This window comes from Podarcis muralis, chromosome 8 (genome assembly GCF_964188315.1).
Source record: "Podarcis muralis chromosome 8, rPodMur119.hap1.1, whole genome shotgun sequence".
Lineage (NCBI taxonomy): Eukaryota > Metazoa > Chordata > Lepidosauria > Squamata > Lacertidae > Podarcis > Podarcis muralis.
Genome location: NC_135662.1, coordinates 11,469,190 through 11,486,486, shown reverse-complemented (window position 1 = coordinate 11,486,486; position 17,297 = coordinate 11,469,190). Strand labels below are relative to the sequence as shown.

At 45.9% G+C, this 17,297-nt stretch overlaps 1 protein-coding gene across 2 annotated transcripts in view; it reads right to left on the bottom strand.

Moving 5' to 3' along the window:
- Positions 1 to 17,297, bottom strand: part of ADCY8 (adenylate cyclase 8) — a 150,809-nt gene that overhangs the window by 82,937 nt on the left and 50,575 nt on the right. For both annotated transcript variants that reach the window (XM_028736142.2, XM_028736143.2), the window contains exons 2-5: positions 14,555 to 14,704; positions 10,367 to 10,497; positions 8,873 to 8,984; positions 876 to 1,003 (exon numbers count right to left, since the gene is read on the bottom strand). In XM_028736142.2, coding sequence (XP_028591975.2) covers positions 876 to 1,003; positions 8,873 to 8,984; positions 10,367 to 10,497; positions 14,555 to 14,704 — 521 coding nt within the window. The remainder of the gene's footprint in view (positions 1 to 875; positions 1,004 to 8,872; positions 8,985 to 10,366; positions 10,498 to 14,554; positions 14,705 to 17,297) is intronic.

Sequence of the window (17,297 nt, the reverse complement as noted above, 5' to 3'; positions counted from 1 at the left end):
GTAAATAATTAACCTATAAGTAACCAAGTTACTAGTAGCAGCGTCTTGTTCCTGCTTCTGGACAGTCTGCATATGCTCTGCTATATTCAACAGGTTCTGGCTAAGATCCATCAACAGATAAATAGGTACCCCTCCAGTGGGAAGGTATATGGCGTTTCTGTGTGCTGCTCTGGTTCGCCAGAAGCGGCTTAGTCATGCTGGCCACATGACCCGGAAGCTGTATGGCGGCTTCCTCGGCCAGTAAAGCGAGATGAGCGCCGCAACCCCAGAGGCATCCGCGACTGGACCTAACAGTCAGGGGGTCCCTTTACCTTTAAGGAAAAGTGGGACATTCTGGGATCAAATCAGAAACTGGGACAGCTTCTCCAAATCAGGGACATCCCTGGGAAATAGCGTCACTTGGAGGGTTTGCCTCATCTAGGAAACATCACTGGCCTGGTTCACACTTCAAAGTGAATGACCCGTGTCTTGATGCACACTGTTGATATCATGGGTGCTTTGCTTCTCTCTCATACCAGGAGGAAACAAACCAGAGACTGCCTTCTGCATATTGTTTGCTTGGAGAAAAACAAACCACGAGCGCTGCACTGTCTCTTCCCCGGTGCAGCAGGAGCAGGAATGGGGAAGAAGCAATTTCAGGAACTTCTCCCCCCCCCCCCCCCGATCAAGCCAAATTTGTCCTCTGTGTGTGTGTGATGAATAGTCCATTGAAAATGGGGAGGGAATCTCAGCTCACTGGTACCCAAAAGAACACAACAAAGCAGCATGAGAGACTTTGAGGCTATTCTGCTGTCTTGCAACAAGGAGCCAGCACATCACAGACTGAGGCACAGTGTGATGGCGGCAGAAGAAATGAGAGGAGGAAAACAAATTACCTGATTGTTTTGATCATGCTGAGTCCCATTTCAACGCAACAATGAGCATGGTCTTGGCGAGGTTCCGGGAGCCCGGATACGCAGTAGTAGCAGTCCCCTAGGATCTTAATTCTAAGGCAGTGATGTTCCTGTAACCAAAAGGAGACTGATTAGAGCAATGAGATTGGGTGTGATGGAGCAGGATGGATATAAAAATGAGCAGGGTGGAAAATATGGAAAGCAAAATCTGAAAGCTCTTTGGGAAAGAGATGTTTGTGTGTGTAAAGGACAAGCAATATCTTGATTTTGTTCTGATCTGTGACAAATATTCGTTATATATATATATATTGCATCCTGAAAGGGTCAGTGATTTCCTGGAAAGAAAGAAAAAACATCAAAGAAATACTGCAAAGATCTGAGCACCGCAGGCAAGCTTGGCTGTACTTGCCAAATTACCTAAATCAGAAGACAAGGCAAGATGTTGCCATTTACTAGAGACTACAGTCAGAGGAGAGACGCGGTTGGCGCTGTGGGTTAAACCACAGAGCCTAGGACTTGCTGATCAGAAGGTCGGCGGTTCGAATCCCCGCGACAGAGTGAGCTCCTGTTGCTCGGTCCCTGCTCCTGCCAAGCTAGCAGTTCGAAAGCATGTCAAAGTGCAAGTAGATAAATAGGTACTGCTCCGGCGGGAAGGTAAATGGTGTTTCCGTGCGCTGCTCTGGTTCACCAGAAGCGGCTTAGTCATGCTGGCCACATGACCGGGAAGGTGTACTCTGGCTCCCTTGGCCAATAAAGCGAGGTGAGCACCGCAACCCCAGAGCCAGCCATGACTGGACCTAATGGTCAGGGGTCCCTTTACCTTTTTACAGTCAGAGGAGGGATATATGTTAATGAGGTCATGCCTTGGCATTCAGGACGAAGGCTGGGACTTCATTCAGAGAGATATTGGAAGCCTGAGCAGTGGGTAGCAGCTATGGCGATATTACTCTCCTCTGGTGCCCTCTGGTGGGTCTGCCCCCCATATGTTGTGGCTTAAAATCCCCAACATCTCTGAGCATTGGCCATGCTGGATGGGGCTGACTTGCATCAGAGTCCAAAAACACTTGGAGCGCCACATGCCAGTTATTCCTTCTCTATATATTCAGAGGTAGACCACGTCCCCTAGATCGGGGGGAGAGGGTGCAGAAAGACCTCCATATGTTACTGGACCAACATGGCCAGTGATCATGGGGGAGTTGAAACCCAACATCTGGAAGGACACAGGCTCTGCATCTCTGCCCTATATGCTCATGTCCTAAGATTTGGGGGGAAAGGAGGAGATAGCGTCCCTTTCCTGTCTCCTGCATCATGCATTGGCTGTTGAGGTAGCAGAAACTGAGAACTTGAACTTGTCTTTGCTAATTTCCTCCTCCCTCCCAAACCTAGCCTTTTTGTTAATCTGCAGCCCCAAGTTCTGACTTGCTTTCTGTTGCTGCTAGAGACTTCTTCTTTGGTTCTGACCTGAATTCTGCTGTTCACCTAGGCCTCATCTGTGCTCTATATACATTTAATGCACTATTTATCAGCCTTGATGGCGCAGTTGGCTAGAGCGTGGTGCTGATAATGCCAAGGTTGCAGGTTTGATCCCCATATGGGACAGCTGCATATTCCCGCACTGCAGGGGGTTGTAGTAGTAGTAGTAGTAGTAGTAGTAATAATAATAATAATAATAATAATAATAATAATAATATACCCCACCCATCTGGCTGAGTTTCCTCAGCCACTCTGGGCGGCTCCCAGTCGAGTGTTAAAAACAATACAGCATTAAATATGAAAAATTTCCCTAAACAGGGCTGCCTTCAGATGTCATTTAAAGATAAGATAGCTGCTGATTTCCTTCACATCTGAAGGGAGGGCATTCCACAGGGTGGGCACCACTACCGAGAAGGCCCTCTGTCTGGTTCCCTAGAACCTCACTTCTCACAATGAGGGAACCGCCAGAAGGCCCTCGGCGCTGGACCTCAGTGTCCGGGCTGAATGATGGGGGTGGAAACGCTCCTTCAGGTATACAGGACCGAGGCCGTTTAGGGCTTTAAAAGTCACCACCAACACTTTGAATTGTGCTCGGAAACGTTGGACTACAAGACCCCCAGGGTCCCTTCCAACGCTACAATTCTATGATTCTATACTGCTTTAAACAGTCATGGCTTTGCCCAACGAATCCTGGGTGCAATGGCAGAAGGGAACTGCAGTACTGTGAATTGTTAGGAGACCACAATTCCCCTCATAGAGCTGCAATTCCCAGAGTGGTTTAACAGTCAATCCCTCTTCCCATGGAACTCTGGGAATTGCAGTTTTGTGAGGGGAATATGGGACTTCTAACAACTCTCAAGGGTGCTGAGAATTGTTAGGAGTCCTCTATTCTCCTCACAGAATGACAACTCCCATAGTTCATATTGCAGTTCCTAAGACTTCAAAGCACCCTGCACCTGACATCATTCTGACGTCAAGTGATTGACAGGTGTATAACCCAGCCCACCTGCCATATTTGGCATGCTGGTCCTCATAGGTATTTGGCCAGTGGAGCCAAAAAGATTCTCTACCTCTGTGGCAGACAGAACCATCGGGGGTGGATTTCAGCCTGTTTGTCTGGATGGGTGCTTGAAATGGGGCAGGGAGATGAGGAAAATGCACTGGATTTATGAAAGAAAGAAAGAAAGAAAGAAAGAAAGAAAGAAAGAAAGAAAGAAAGAGGCAGGCCCTTCATTTTCAGGTCTTGGTTCCACAAGGCACTCTTGGGAATATTCTGAAAAACTAGAGGAAGCCACAACGGCTTGGATCTTGATGCCTCATTAAATGCTGCATGCCAAACCATCTGCTTAAGAAAATTGCCAGAAAGAATAAGAGCAATGCAGAAGGTTGCCAGGAGATAAACATTTCTAACTAGGACGTCACAAAAAAAAAAAGTACTGCAAGCAAAGGATTGGTTGTATGCAACTGTTGAGACATTTTTGCCAGGATTAACATTCCAAAGAAATACCTATCCTTCGATATAGCCTTGCTCGGCAGTGAAAAGCCCATAGTAGCCAGATTGCCTAAACCCAAAGAAGTCAGATTGAGAGCCTGGTACTCTCACAACACCGCAAGCTCTATGCCAGGGGTCAGCAACCTAAGGCCCATGGGCTGGAAGCAGCCTGCGGAGGTCGTTTGACCAGTCCCCGAGCTGCCCCCGAACCAAGTTGCCCGCTCACGCGCTGCGCTAAACCAGTGCAGCGCAGTGCAGGGACTCACTTCCGTGGCACCAGAAATCGTGTGTGATCCAGCCCATGGAGGGATCTCCATGGAATCGATCCGGCCCAGACAAGATAAACCTTGCTGACCCCTGCTCTATGCCGTCTGTTTTCCTGAGGATCAAGAGAGCTTGTATTAAGATTCACCTGACTTTCCGAAGAACATTTCTGCAATGGGTTTGATTGTAGCCAACACGTTAGAGGGAGATCAAGCCACTGTCATGGGCTATCAGGGCTCTGATGAGTGTGTGGCAGGGGGGTTGGAGGCTGACCCAGGAGATGGGGGGCAGTTATTTATGGGGTTGTATGTCGCCCAAGAGGCAGGAGCCTGGGCTGGTGGATGGGGAAGAGCCTGAGCAGTCAGAGGTGAGGAAAGGGGTACAGGACATGTTGGAAGTGGAGGAAGAAGCTGCTCAGGTGACAAGAGTGAGCCGGCAATAAATCACACAATTCAAGGTGGAATAAACTCTTTTGTTAGCAAGAACACGATGTGCACAGACTTGGCAGAGTGTTAGGCCTAATGAGTGCAGTGGCTCATACTTGGTAGGTCTTGCCCCAAGTCCCTGCTTCCCCACAGCCTTTTAAGTTCCCTCCTCCCCAGGGCTTTCCCCAAAGAATCGGGGACTGCACCTGCATGAGACCAACCTCTCCTCTGCCCTTTTCACGCCTCTTCTGGTTCTGCGAGACAAGCAGGAAGGAGAGCTTTAGACCACAAACAATGATCAGATGAGACTCCCGATAGTATGTGTGGTATGAAATCCTTTAGTTTGTTTGGCCAAGCTTAGAGAGGCTTCTTGGCTCAACTCAGCTAAAGGTTAGGCAGAATTTCTTGATATATCCTCTGGATATATCCCCATTCAGCAGGTGTTTGGTTAAAAGAGATCATAGTATTGTATGGACTTGCTTTACACTGCCAGTCCTCAAACAGCCCTCTCAAGCAGACAGTAGTACCAGCCTTGCCTGAAGTTTTTTAAACTGGAGAACCTGAAAATTAAAGATTTAGATGCCATAACTCTGTCCTTTGCTTGCAGAAAAATCCTTGGCATCTCCAACTGAAGGAGAGGAGATTGACTTCCACCTGAGGTACCGGAGAACTACTCTTATAGTAGACCAGTCTTTCCCAAACCAGGGGACCCCAGATGATGTTGGAATACAAATCCCACCATCCAAAGCCACCCATAGCCAAGGCTGATGGGAGTTGTAGTCCAATAATATCGGGGACCAATGGCTGGGGGAATGCTAGGGTAGACATAGGTAGGGTAGATGGTCTGAAGCAGATTCATATACACTCAAGGCCTTCTGAGTGCAAAGCAGAACTCTGTCACTGAGCTATGACTGCTCTGCACAGAACGACATTTGACTGAAGCTTTTGAGAGAGATTTATGCATAAGTTACTTTACAAAAACAACACACCATGGTGACTCAAAGCACGAAAAAATGGCACGAGAAAGAGCTAAAGAAATGAGCTGCTCAAATATCCATCCACCAAAAGGACCAAATAGAAACTTCATTAAGGTTTCTCCCCCCTCCCTCCCCCCCCCCCACTTCCCAGGGCAGGGAAATGATGGATTGTGTTTTCTAAGACCCATGCTGTGCTATCAATTCCACCCACTCTTCAAATAAGACTGATATGCTGTGTGCCTAGCATAAGTTTGGAGCTCGCTATTCATCTCAGTTTGGAAAACAGGTTTTGGAAACAGATGGAGAATGAAAAATCCCAGCAGGAGCTAGGGAGAGGGACCTTAGCTTATGCTCTTCTTGAGACTGCTAAGACCCGAGCTGGTGATGGTATATTCCACGTTTCTGTGCAACCAAGACACACAAGCATAAGTGGACAGTAACGTGGGACTCCAGCATTTCTAGAATCTCAGTTTTACTCGCCATTTCTATTTCTATTTCATTTTAATTAATGGTCCTGAAGCAGTAAACTTGAACATGTGTGGACAATGCCTGCTGATATCTCCTAAGCCCAGGACAGAACTTGGGAGGCTGAATAAGATTCCCAGTGGGCAGGAAGAGGGGGCTAGTGGTAAGATGGACGGAGTGGTAAGATGGACGGAGACAACTGTAAAGGGAGTTGGGGTTGCTTGTGCGTAAAGGGTGCTACTGTTCTAGGCAAAGGAGCCTGGCTAAACCTTTCCCTGGCTGGACAGCCCTTTCTCCATGGCTGTGTCAGTCGCTGGCAGAATCCGTCAGTGGGCGTTTCCTGAACTTCTTCCAACATAGAAACTCTTTGACGCCAAGTCTCCTCCTAGCCTCCCTGCGTGGAAGTCTCCTGCGCAGAGTGGGCGTGCCCAACGGAGGTCCTGGGCTCTCCCCGCTGGTCTCTGTGGAAGAGTCTTGGAGCCCTCTCTCCGCAGTTCCCCCTTGCTTCCTGGTGTCACTCCTATTTCCTTCCTCAAAGGAAGTGTTCTCTCTCCCCCTGCTGGTCCCTTCTCCTGCATCGTTGGGGAGCCTTACCTCCACTCTAGGCTCTGACGGCAGTTCCCTGACAACAACCTTACAGGTACTTCATGGATCCCAATTCTCCCTACAGAAAAGGAACTTATCAAAGTAAGCACCGATGTTCCCTTCTCTCCCTCACCTCCCCAGATTTACGATCAGGCAGAACAAAAAAACATTTGCAAAGCTTCTGACATTTGAGGAGCTCCCTCCTTTGGCTCCGCATCCTACCAATTTGTTTTCCTCCCTCTCCAGCCATGCCTGTTGCTAAGGACCATGGAAGTATATCAGGCATAAGTGGTTGGGGGAGGAGAGTTTTGCAATCACACATTACAGATAGATATACATCTGAATACAGATGGCACCCAAGGGAGAAGTTGAAGGGGTGTGTGTGTGTTTCCTGTGAATATCCATGCTTTCCCACTTCCACAGGAAAGAGCGTGTTTTAGCAAATGCAGATAACTGCCCTGAATGGTCGTGTATGTGTGTGTGTGTGAATGTTATCACTAGATTTATGCCAGGGCCGGATTTAGGTTTGGTGAGGCCCTAAGCTACTGAAGATAATGGGGCCCTTTATATGTCCAGCTGTCCTTTGTCAACAACAAATTGTCGCTGTTTTTTTGTTTTGAATATATGCTATATGGTAATTTATAGACCTAATAGGTATCTAAAGCCATTTGCACATAACAAAATATGTCTTTTATCAAAGTACATCCAGTTTTCCCCCTTTAGATTATTTCAGGGCCCTCAAGAGAGTGGGACCCTAAGCTATAGCTTGTTTAGCTTATATGTAAACCCCACACTGATCTATGCAGGAAGAAAGAGACAGAATTAACTGTGCTAGTCGTGGGAACAATCCCATGCTCTAGCAACACTAATAACATACATTTAAAGTGCAGATGTACCACTTTGACAATCACAGCTTCCGCCAAAGAATCCTGGGAACTTTATTTTGTTATGGGCTCTGGTATTGTGGCTCTGAAGGGACGCGGGTGGCGCTGTGGGTAAAACCACAGTGCCTAGGACTTGCCAATCGTATGGTCGGTGGTTCGAATCCCCGCGGCGGGGTGAGCTCCCGTCTTTCGGTCCCAGCTCCTGCCCACCTAGCAGTTTGAAAGCACCCTTAAGTGCAAGTAGATAAATAGGTACCGCTTTATAGCGGGAAGGTAAACAGCGTCCCGTGTGCTGCGCTGGTGCAGGCTCGCCAGAGCAGCGATGTCACACTGGCCACGTGACCCGGATGTGTCTGCGGACGGCGCCGGCTCCCGGCCTCTAGAGTGAGATGAGCGCACAACCCTAGAGTCTGACAAGACTGGCCCGTACGGGCAGGGGTACCTTTACCTTTTATTGTGGCTCTGAATGATGGGGGTGGAGACACTCCTTCAGGTATACTGGGCCAAGGCTGTTTAAGGCTTTAAAGTTTAGCACCAACACTTTTAATTGTGCTCAGAAATGTACTGGGAGCCAATGTAGGTTTTTCAGGACCAGTGTTATATGGTCTCGGCGGCCACTCCCAGTCACCTGTCTATCTGCCGCATTCTGGATTAGCTGCAGTTTCCGGGTCACCTTCAAAGGTAGCCCCACGTAGAGTGCATTGCAGTAGTCTAAGTGGGAGATAACTAGAGCATCCACCACTCTGGCAAGACAGTTTGCGTGCAGGTAGGGTCTCAGCCTGCATACCAGGTGGAGCTGGTAGACAGCTGCCCTGGACACAGAATTGACCTGCACCACCATGGACAGCTGTGAGTCCAAAATGACCTCCAGGCTGTGCACCTGGTCATTCAGGAGCACAGTTACCTCATTCAGGACCAGGGAGTCCCTTACGCCTGCCCGCCCCCTGTCCCCCAAAAACAGTACTTCTGTCTTGTCAGGATTCAACCTCAATCTGTTAGCAGCCATCAATCTGTCTGTGAAATGGTAGGGGAACCAAACACCTGTCTTTGTAAGAAAATGTTGCCATGTCAAGAACAACAGGACAAGTATAAGTAAGGTTAAGTTATGTAGAATCTCTTATAGACTTGAAAAACTGGTGAACTAACAAACCCAACACAATCTACCAGCCATGGCCCTCCAGGGACATAATAAGTTTTGCTTACCTGGGACTACAATGACAGGGATGTTGTGAAGCTCCTACCAAGCCACAATTCAGGGCAGGTAGACTGCATACAGCATGGTGGGTCACAAATCAGATCTAACGCAACAAATTTCCACCCTTCACAGCACCACACAGGGTTTTTGAAGCGCCGAAAATGAACAGGCAGCTTGACTCTTGCGTGCTAAATGAAACAAATAAGCCTCTTGACTCACATGTGCTAGGCGATCAAATCTGGCAAAGAGTTCATTCAGCATTCGGACTAGTTCCTGGGCTGATAGTGTTGTGGAGAGGTTGGTGAACCCTTTCACATCTGCAAAAAGAATGCTGGACACCAAATGGAGAAGAGAAAGAAAATCAGGACTCCTGAGTTATAGGTAACAACGGTGACAGTAATACTTTGCAGAAAAAAACATGCCACAGTCCACCTTCCATTTTAGGTGGAACCTCCATTAGATAAATAGAAATTCAACAATGTCTTCAAAACCATCAGAAGTGTCCATGACAGGGTTGGGGAACCAATGGCTCTCCAGATGTTGTTGGGCTCTTATTCTCATAAGTGTTTCTCCTTCAAAGCATATTCCAATGAAGCTGAAGGTCTGGCTCATACATGTATATTCATCACTCCATTTGCTGGAAGTGCAAGTTGTGATTTTAGTGTGTGAACGACCCAACAGAGACTATGTATTGATGTCAGGGCATCACCGCCAATGGGGGCACTTCATGCTTTGAGTTGAGGGTCATTCTATGTATGATCCAGCCCATATGCTTTTAATGAATGAAAACAAGAAGATGCTGTGCTATGATGGACAATGTATCTATATCAATATCAATATCAGCAGTTGAGACAAGGCAAGCTCTACTTGAGAGACATCACCCAGAACACTTGGACCATTGTTGGGTTTTCAGTACCCTGACTCTTGCATTTTGATTTGCATATTGTTTTGGGAAATGCAAATTAAGTCATTTGCCTTTAAATGCAAACTGGATCATATTCATCCCCCATCTTTCAAGGTACACAACACCCCGCTGCTTCTTCCTGGCCTCCTTCCTCTGCAGCCGAACTCAGGTGGCTCCCTCTGCCTAATGATATTTTTGGGTCCTCATTCAAGAAGATTGTTCTTTTCCCTTTGGATGTTGGCTGCCTTTCTTACATGGACACTGGCCAGGAAGGAATAGATTGGTTTCCCCCCCACATCATGAATAATGCTACCCTAGGTGGTTGTTTGAACTGCCTATGCAGCACGACAGATGCTGCCTGTATCAGAAAGATTACACTCTAATCCTAATCATGTTTACATGGAAGAAAGTCCCATTAATTCCAATGGGATGTTCTTCAAAAGTCAGTACGCTTGAGATGGTGGTCTCGGTGGATTGCGGTGAGAAGCTGGAGCATTGTGTGTGTGTGTGTGTGTGTGTTGGGTGGAAAATCCTACCCCCTGTTTGCATGCACTCGAGCAAGCCGACTCAGAAATACTGCGGTGAAAGAGCAGTTGCCAAGGAGCTTTGATGAATTAAGGGAGAAAAAACGCTACTGTGAAATGTTTGTCTGCTAAAAGGGCGTGGGGAGAGAAAAAGCAACATCTCCAACATTTGCACCCGTGATGAATGAAGTGATCAAAAGACTCCACGCAAAAGCCCCCAGCTGACATTCAGCAGAGGAAAAGATCGTTAAGAGAAAGAGAGAAAATTGGAATGCATGCTCTCACCTGACATTTTCATAGCGGTGAATATAGATCTTGTGGAACTGGTGTTGAAGATGCTCGTCTTCCACGTTGGTCATGTCATTAATCATTTCTAGGACTACAAATCGAGGTAACACAGACAGAACCAGACGTTCCTGAAACAACAACAACAACAGGAGATTGGAGAGGCAGGCACAGAAGAAGAAGAAGAGTCTGGATTTGATACCCCGCTTTATCACTACCTGAAGGAGTCTCAAAGCGGCTAACATTCTCCTTTCCCTTCTTCCCCCACAACAAACACTCTGTGAGGTGAGTGGGGCTGAGAGACTTCAGAGAAGTGTGACTAGCCCAAGGTCACCCAGCAGCTGCATGTGGAGGAGCGGAGATGCGAACCCAGTTCCCCAGATTACGAGTCTACCGCTCTTAACCACTACACCACACTGGCTCTCAAGAGGTCCTTGGCATGCTTCCTTCATGGTGAAACAATGACAGCAAACCACAACAGCTAACCCTCTTGGGGCCACCTCCAAAACACTCAGTCTTAGGTCCTTAAACACTAATGTGAACACTTTAAATTGTGTCTGAAGGTGTAACAGCAATTCCAAGTGGAACCCCAGCCAACAATGGCGACCACCTGAGAGGTGGCCAAACCCACCAGAGAAGTGATGGAACTGAGTTCCGGCTGGAAAAAAAGCCCCGATTATAATGTATCATATATGATTTCATGTTCAGTAATTATCCATCACATATCTATACAGTGGTACAGACGCTTCAGGTTACAGACTCTGCTAACCCATTAGTGAAAGTGGTGCTTCAGGTTAAGAACAGTTTCAGGTTAAGAACGGACCTCCAGAACATTAATTTCTTAACCCGAGGTACCACTGTACAGTCATACCTTGGAAGTCGAACGGAATCCGTTCCGGAAGTCCATTCTACTTCCAAAACATTTGGAAACCAGGGTGCAGATTCCAATTGGTTGCAGGAAGCTCCTGCAGCCAATTAGAACCCACGGAAGCCCCATCGGACGTTCGGCTTCCAAAGAACGTTCGCAAACTGGAACACTCACTTCCGGGTTTGCGGCATTTGGGAGCCAAAATGTTTGAGTCGCAAGGTGTTAGACTTCCAAGGTATGACTGTATATGCCTGTGTATTATCATATCTGATAATTACATCATATCCAATTGTTATATGTTAATTTGGGTTTCATTTCATTTCATTTTTCTCTCTGACAAAATACTTCATATTTTATTCTTTTTCTTTTTCTCAAAACAATACTTCATCTCCAATCAGAAGGTTGGAGATACAAGTGTATAATCAAACCAAATTAGTCCACAAACACACATACGCAAAGCACAAAGTCTATAATAAAGTATCACCAAAGTATGAACTTCCTCTGAAGTTGAGCTCCTTAAGGGAAGATCATAATAAGCAAATATGTGTGACCAGTCCTTTTTGCCAGCTTTCCTCTCTTACACCTCTGAAGTGCAAAATCCATTTCGTGCTCTCTGCTATAGGCACTTGCCTTCTGGTTTATGAACCTATGCACACATCACTTTTGACTCCAGAGAGAGAGAAACCACTTCACACATGAAGGACTTTATCTGTCAAGATCCATTTTGTTCATCTCAGCAAACTTTGCCTAGAAAAGTATAGACTCAATTATCTCTGAGGAGAGGGTGAAGTTAAACTTCCTGCTCTGTGCCTGACTGGCAGAATATAAATAGCTTTATATGGCCCTGCATTTTAGCTCCAAGTGACATGTCTCATATTCCAGCACCTCGAAGTCTTCAGTTCAATGACTAGTTGTGGCAGCTGTCAAACATATAAAATAATGCTCAGAAGAGATTACCTATCTTCTCAAGAATCCATTTTCCTTCAGGATTCTTCATTAAAAGATTAGAATAATTAACTCAGGGGGTATCAAACTCCCTACATTAATTACAAAGGATTCTGGCAGCAAAAACGATATCACTTCTTATTTAATTTAGTGCAGCCAACTCCTTTATTTTCCCCATTTTGAAACCATTTCACCTAGAGCAGTGGCTGTAGGAGATCATCTCAGATTCCTCCACAGATTGGGGTCTTTTGGGAAAGGGGGGGGGGCTTTATCTATTTATGGATGGATCTGTCTATTTTGCATGTGGCACTCATAAGTTCATTTCATCCTGTTTCAAGTATCAACCTGTGATCCCCCCCATGCACGAAAATTCAAATGATTTTCACTGTTTCTTCACAAAAAAATTCACTGTCATACATTAAAAATGTGCTTTTTTGGTATGCACTTTCTTCCAAAATGCACGTTCCTACTGAGTTTGAATGGATTGGAAAGATCTGGCCCATTATGACCATGATCAAACGAACCTACTATAAGAGAACACATGTAAATAAACTCAAAAGTTTTATGGAGAGATGGGAGTTTTTTTGTGATCTGGAATAATAGCTTCAGCAACAATGTACAACCATGTGCTGTCTTTAATTTATTGCAAGGTTATTAGTTTATTGCAATTAGTTTGTGTTTTTGTTGTTGGTGTACTTAGAAAAAATTGTACGTTTTAACAAAAATATGCATTTTAATAATAATAATAATAATAATAATAATAATAATAATAATAATAATAATAATAATTTATTATTTATACCCCACCCACCTGGCTGAGTTTCCCCAGCCACTCTGGGCGGCTCCCAATTGAGTGTTAAAAACAATACAGCATTAAAATATTAAAAACTTCCCTAAACAGAGCTGCCTTCAGATGTAATAATCTGCTCCATTCTGCTCCACTTCTTGAGCTACGAACTGTATCACAAAATCTGGAAAAGTTCAGAAATGTAAGGGTACCTATGCTCAGATGTAGGGTATTAGTCTAAGGAATGCAAATCAGGTTGGCACACTTTAAGATGTGGACTAAGTCAAATCCTTGAGTGCCCCATGCAAAATAACACTTTGACAAACATGTGGGCTATAAACACTGTTATGATCTGTAGCTTACAAATTGTTTTGCCTCTGATCGGCTCCTTATCCTCCCACACAGGCAACATAACTTTTCATATTCTTGGTGACTTTGTTTAGATGAGTTGAAACAAACTTTTGATTTAAAGCTTGCTCCCTTTGCTGGCTCCTGATTAAAAAGGAGAGATGCGAGGTCTTGATAAATATGGATAAGCAATTTTTTATTTGCCTGCACTTCCAATCTTTTCCACTTAGGGACGGCTTGATTATATAGCCTAAAGAAAATGTGAGATTGCTGGAGAGGGAATGAGAACATTCCTGAGAAATCAGGAGTGATAGGCTAGACCTGGAAATCACCTAAAGGAGAAGAGGGATTGATTGTGAAACCATTCTGAGAACTGTAACTCTGTGAGATGAATGGTTGGGATCATCTCCGAACAACTTTCAGCATCCTTAACAAACTACAGTCTCCGGGATTCTTTCCAGAGTGGTGCTTGCTCTAGTTATCTTCCGCTTGGACTACTGCAACACGCTCTATGTAGGACTACCTTTGAAGGTGACCCGGAAACTGCAATTAATCCAGAATGCGGCAGCTAGACTTGTGAATGGGAGTGGCTGCTGGGATCACATAACACCGGTTCTGAGAGATCTGCATTGGCTCCCAGTACGCTTCCGAGCACAATTCAAAGTGTTGGTGCTGACCTTTAAAGCCCTAAACGGCCTCGGTCCTGTATACCTGAAGGAGTGTCTCCACCCCCATTGTTCAGCCCGGACACTGAGATCCAGCGCCGAGGGCCTTCTGCCGGTTCCCTCATTGTGAGAAGTGAGGCTACAGGGAACCAGGCAGAGGGCCTTCTCGGTAGTGGTGTCCACCCTGTGGAACACCCTCCCTTCAGATGTGAAGGAAATAAGCAGCTATCCTATCTTTAAAAGACATCTGAAGGCAGCCCTGTTCAGGGAAGTTTTTAATATTTAACGCTGTACTGTTTTTAACACTTGATTGGGAGCCACCCAGAGTGGCTGGGGAAACTCAGCCAGATGGGCAGGGTATAAATAAATTATTATTATTATTATTATTATTATTATTATTATTATTATTATTATTACCGTTTAAAGTGGAATAAGACCATTTTCAATTTGTAGTGCAGATGGGACTTCAGCTGGATATCAACCTCATTCTTTAATGTACAATTCATGCATTTGGTTTTGTTGCATTTGGATTGACATGGCTGCATCTCACAACTTCATTTCTTCCATTACCCTACCTGCCTCTGGTTTTCGGTTTCCAGCCTCAACCGAGCTTCAACACATCTCCGGGTCTCTAAGAAGGCTTGGCGTTGAGCACGGTCTGATAAGTAGCTAATGAAGATCCCAGCGGTATTCATGCACATAAATAAAACCGCCTGAGCTGCTGTCTGAAAGAAAGAAGAAGGAGGAACATTAACGGCATGGCCGTATCGTAGAAATAGAGGCATGCACATACCAATAGAAAACAGAGCTGTGAAGTGATAAAAATATGGATATACACTGCAGTCCCTGATGTGTTAAATGGAACTTACTTCCAGGAAAGTGTGCATCCGATTGCAACCTCAGCGGATGAATTATCTTCCCACTAACCAATCCATTTAAATAAATCTATGCAACCAAAAACGTACTACATGGAATGTACTGAGATGCTGAAGAAACTGTATGATAATAGTTTAATAAACGATACCTACCAATCTTTTTTTTTACATAGTTACCATTTAATAACACCCTCGTACAGTAGCTTACACAATAACAAAGACAGCCCAAATCAGGTCTGCTTTTAAATGATAGATGCACTGCGTAAAGCTGACATTCTGCTGATAAAAACTGAATTTTTAGTTGCTTAATCTACCCAGTGGAGAAGGATAGAATTCTAAAGATAAAGGCAAACTGCTTCTTGAATTCAAATATATAAGTATAAATATAGCATAAATATGGACAATAGTTTTTTCTATGTAGTAAAATATTGTGTATAGTATAATTACAATGTTTTTTTTAACATGCATTTTGCTGTGTGTGTTTGTGTGTGTATAAAAAGTAAAGGGATTTAATCAAGGTTGTTTTGAACTTTTAAAACAAAGGAAGAAATATGATGATCAGGATCTCAAAGGCACTGAAACATACAATACTTTCTGTTCCAGGAGGAAGAAATAGACAGTGTTTGGGGGCATTCATAGGCGCCGACCCCATGGGGCCTGAGGGGGCCCGAGCCCCCTCAAAAATTTTATTGGGGGGGCTCGGCCCCCCCAATAATTTAAAAAATTATCGCGCGCCTTGGCTCCCGCGGCCGGCGAGGGGAGCCCGGGCCGCGCGCGGCTGCTGCTGCCGCCTCTCCTGGGGGGGCCGCCTCCCCGGGCGGGAACGCTGCGGTTGCGCGAGGGAGGAGGGCGGCCCCCGGGGGCTGGGAGAGCCGGGCTGCCGTGGCCGAGAGGGCTGCTCTGCCGGGCGCCGCTGACATAATTTAAGCAAATTATCGCGCGCCTTGGCTCCCGCGGCCGGCGAGGGGAGCCCGGGCCGCGCGCGGCTGCTGCTGCTGCCGCCGCCGTTTGTGGTCATGGCGGAGCTGCCGCCTAGGGAGGAGGGGAGAGGGGGCTGGCGGGGGGGGCAGGCGGTGAAGGGGGCTTGGCTGCGCTCTCTCTCTCTCTCGCTCTCTCTCGGGCTCTCTCTCTCTCGCTCTCTCTCTGGCTCTCTCATAGGCGCCGACTCCATGGGGCTAGGCGCAGCACGCTCTCCCCTATTCGCTCACGAGGAGGCGGCGCCACTTTATTTGCATATTCATGAGCTTATTTATTATTCATGAGCTTTCCCGGGCCCCCCCAATATTTTTTATAAGTCCGCGTCCCTGGGGGCATTAAACTTTCAATGAACCACAGATGTTGCTTGCTAGAGCTGAGTCACAGCAGTGGAGTCAGGAATGATTACAAACATAATTAGCCATTTTTTATTTTTACTTTTTGGGGGCAGAATGTCTTCTGAAGCAAATGATGTTGTTGTGACTCACTGAACAGTTTAGTGTGTAAGGAGAAGGAGATCTGGGGAAAGTATGGATTGCAATCGGCATTTGTCATTATTATTGTTGTTGTTTGCCACCATCGGATTGTTTTGGGTGATAATGAACGTCTTGAACGAAATCACAGAGCAAGTTTGCATGGATTTGTTCCTTCTCAAAGTGCTTATGTCTCACTCTGTTTCATTACTCAGTGATCCTCCTTCCTTCTAATGCTGAAGCTATCAGGGCTGTGTGTCTTGTATTTACGCAAGTAGGGCAGAAAAGTCAAAGCAACTGGTGTTGTTGTTGTTTAGTCGTTCAGTTGTGTCCGACTCTTCGTGACCCCATGGACCAGAGCACGCCAGGCACTCCTGTCCCCCACCGCCTCCCGCAGTTTGGTCAGGCTCATGTTTGTAGCTTCGAGAACACTATCCAACCATCTCATCCTCTGTCGTCCCTTCTCTTTGTGCCCTCCATCTTTCCCAACATCAGGGTCTTTTCCAGGGAGTCATCTCTTCTCATGAGGTGGCCAAAGTATTGGAGCCTCAACTTCATGATCTGTCCTTCCAGTGAGCACTCAGGTCTGATTTCCTTAAGAATGGATGCGTTTGATCTTCTTGCAGTCCATGGGACTCTCAAGAGTCTCCTCCAGCACCATAATTCAAAAGCATCAATTCTTCGGCGATCAGCCTTCTTTATGGTCCAGCTCAACTGGTATCACCCTTAATTTCATGAGTATTTTTGCTCTCTATATTTAAAGCAATTTTTAGACCTTCCTGCAAAGGTTGATTTACACTGTGAAATATCTGAAGCTGGAGGATTTCCGGTGCTCAGGGATTTCATACACTCAATCTGTCTTCATTTCCTAATATTTTAAATTTCCATTGCATATCCCTGGTAAATCGCTCTCACTTTGCTGTTCGTTTTTGCCTTGGAGGGGAGGAGTGCGCCCTGCTAAAATGCAGATAAGTGTGATTCCTACCGTTGTAATC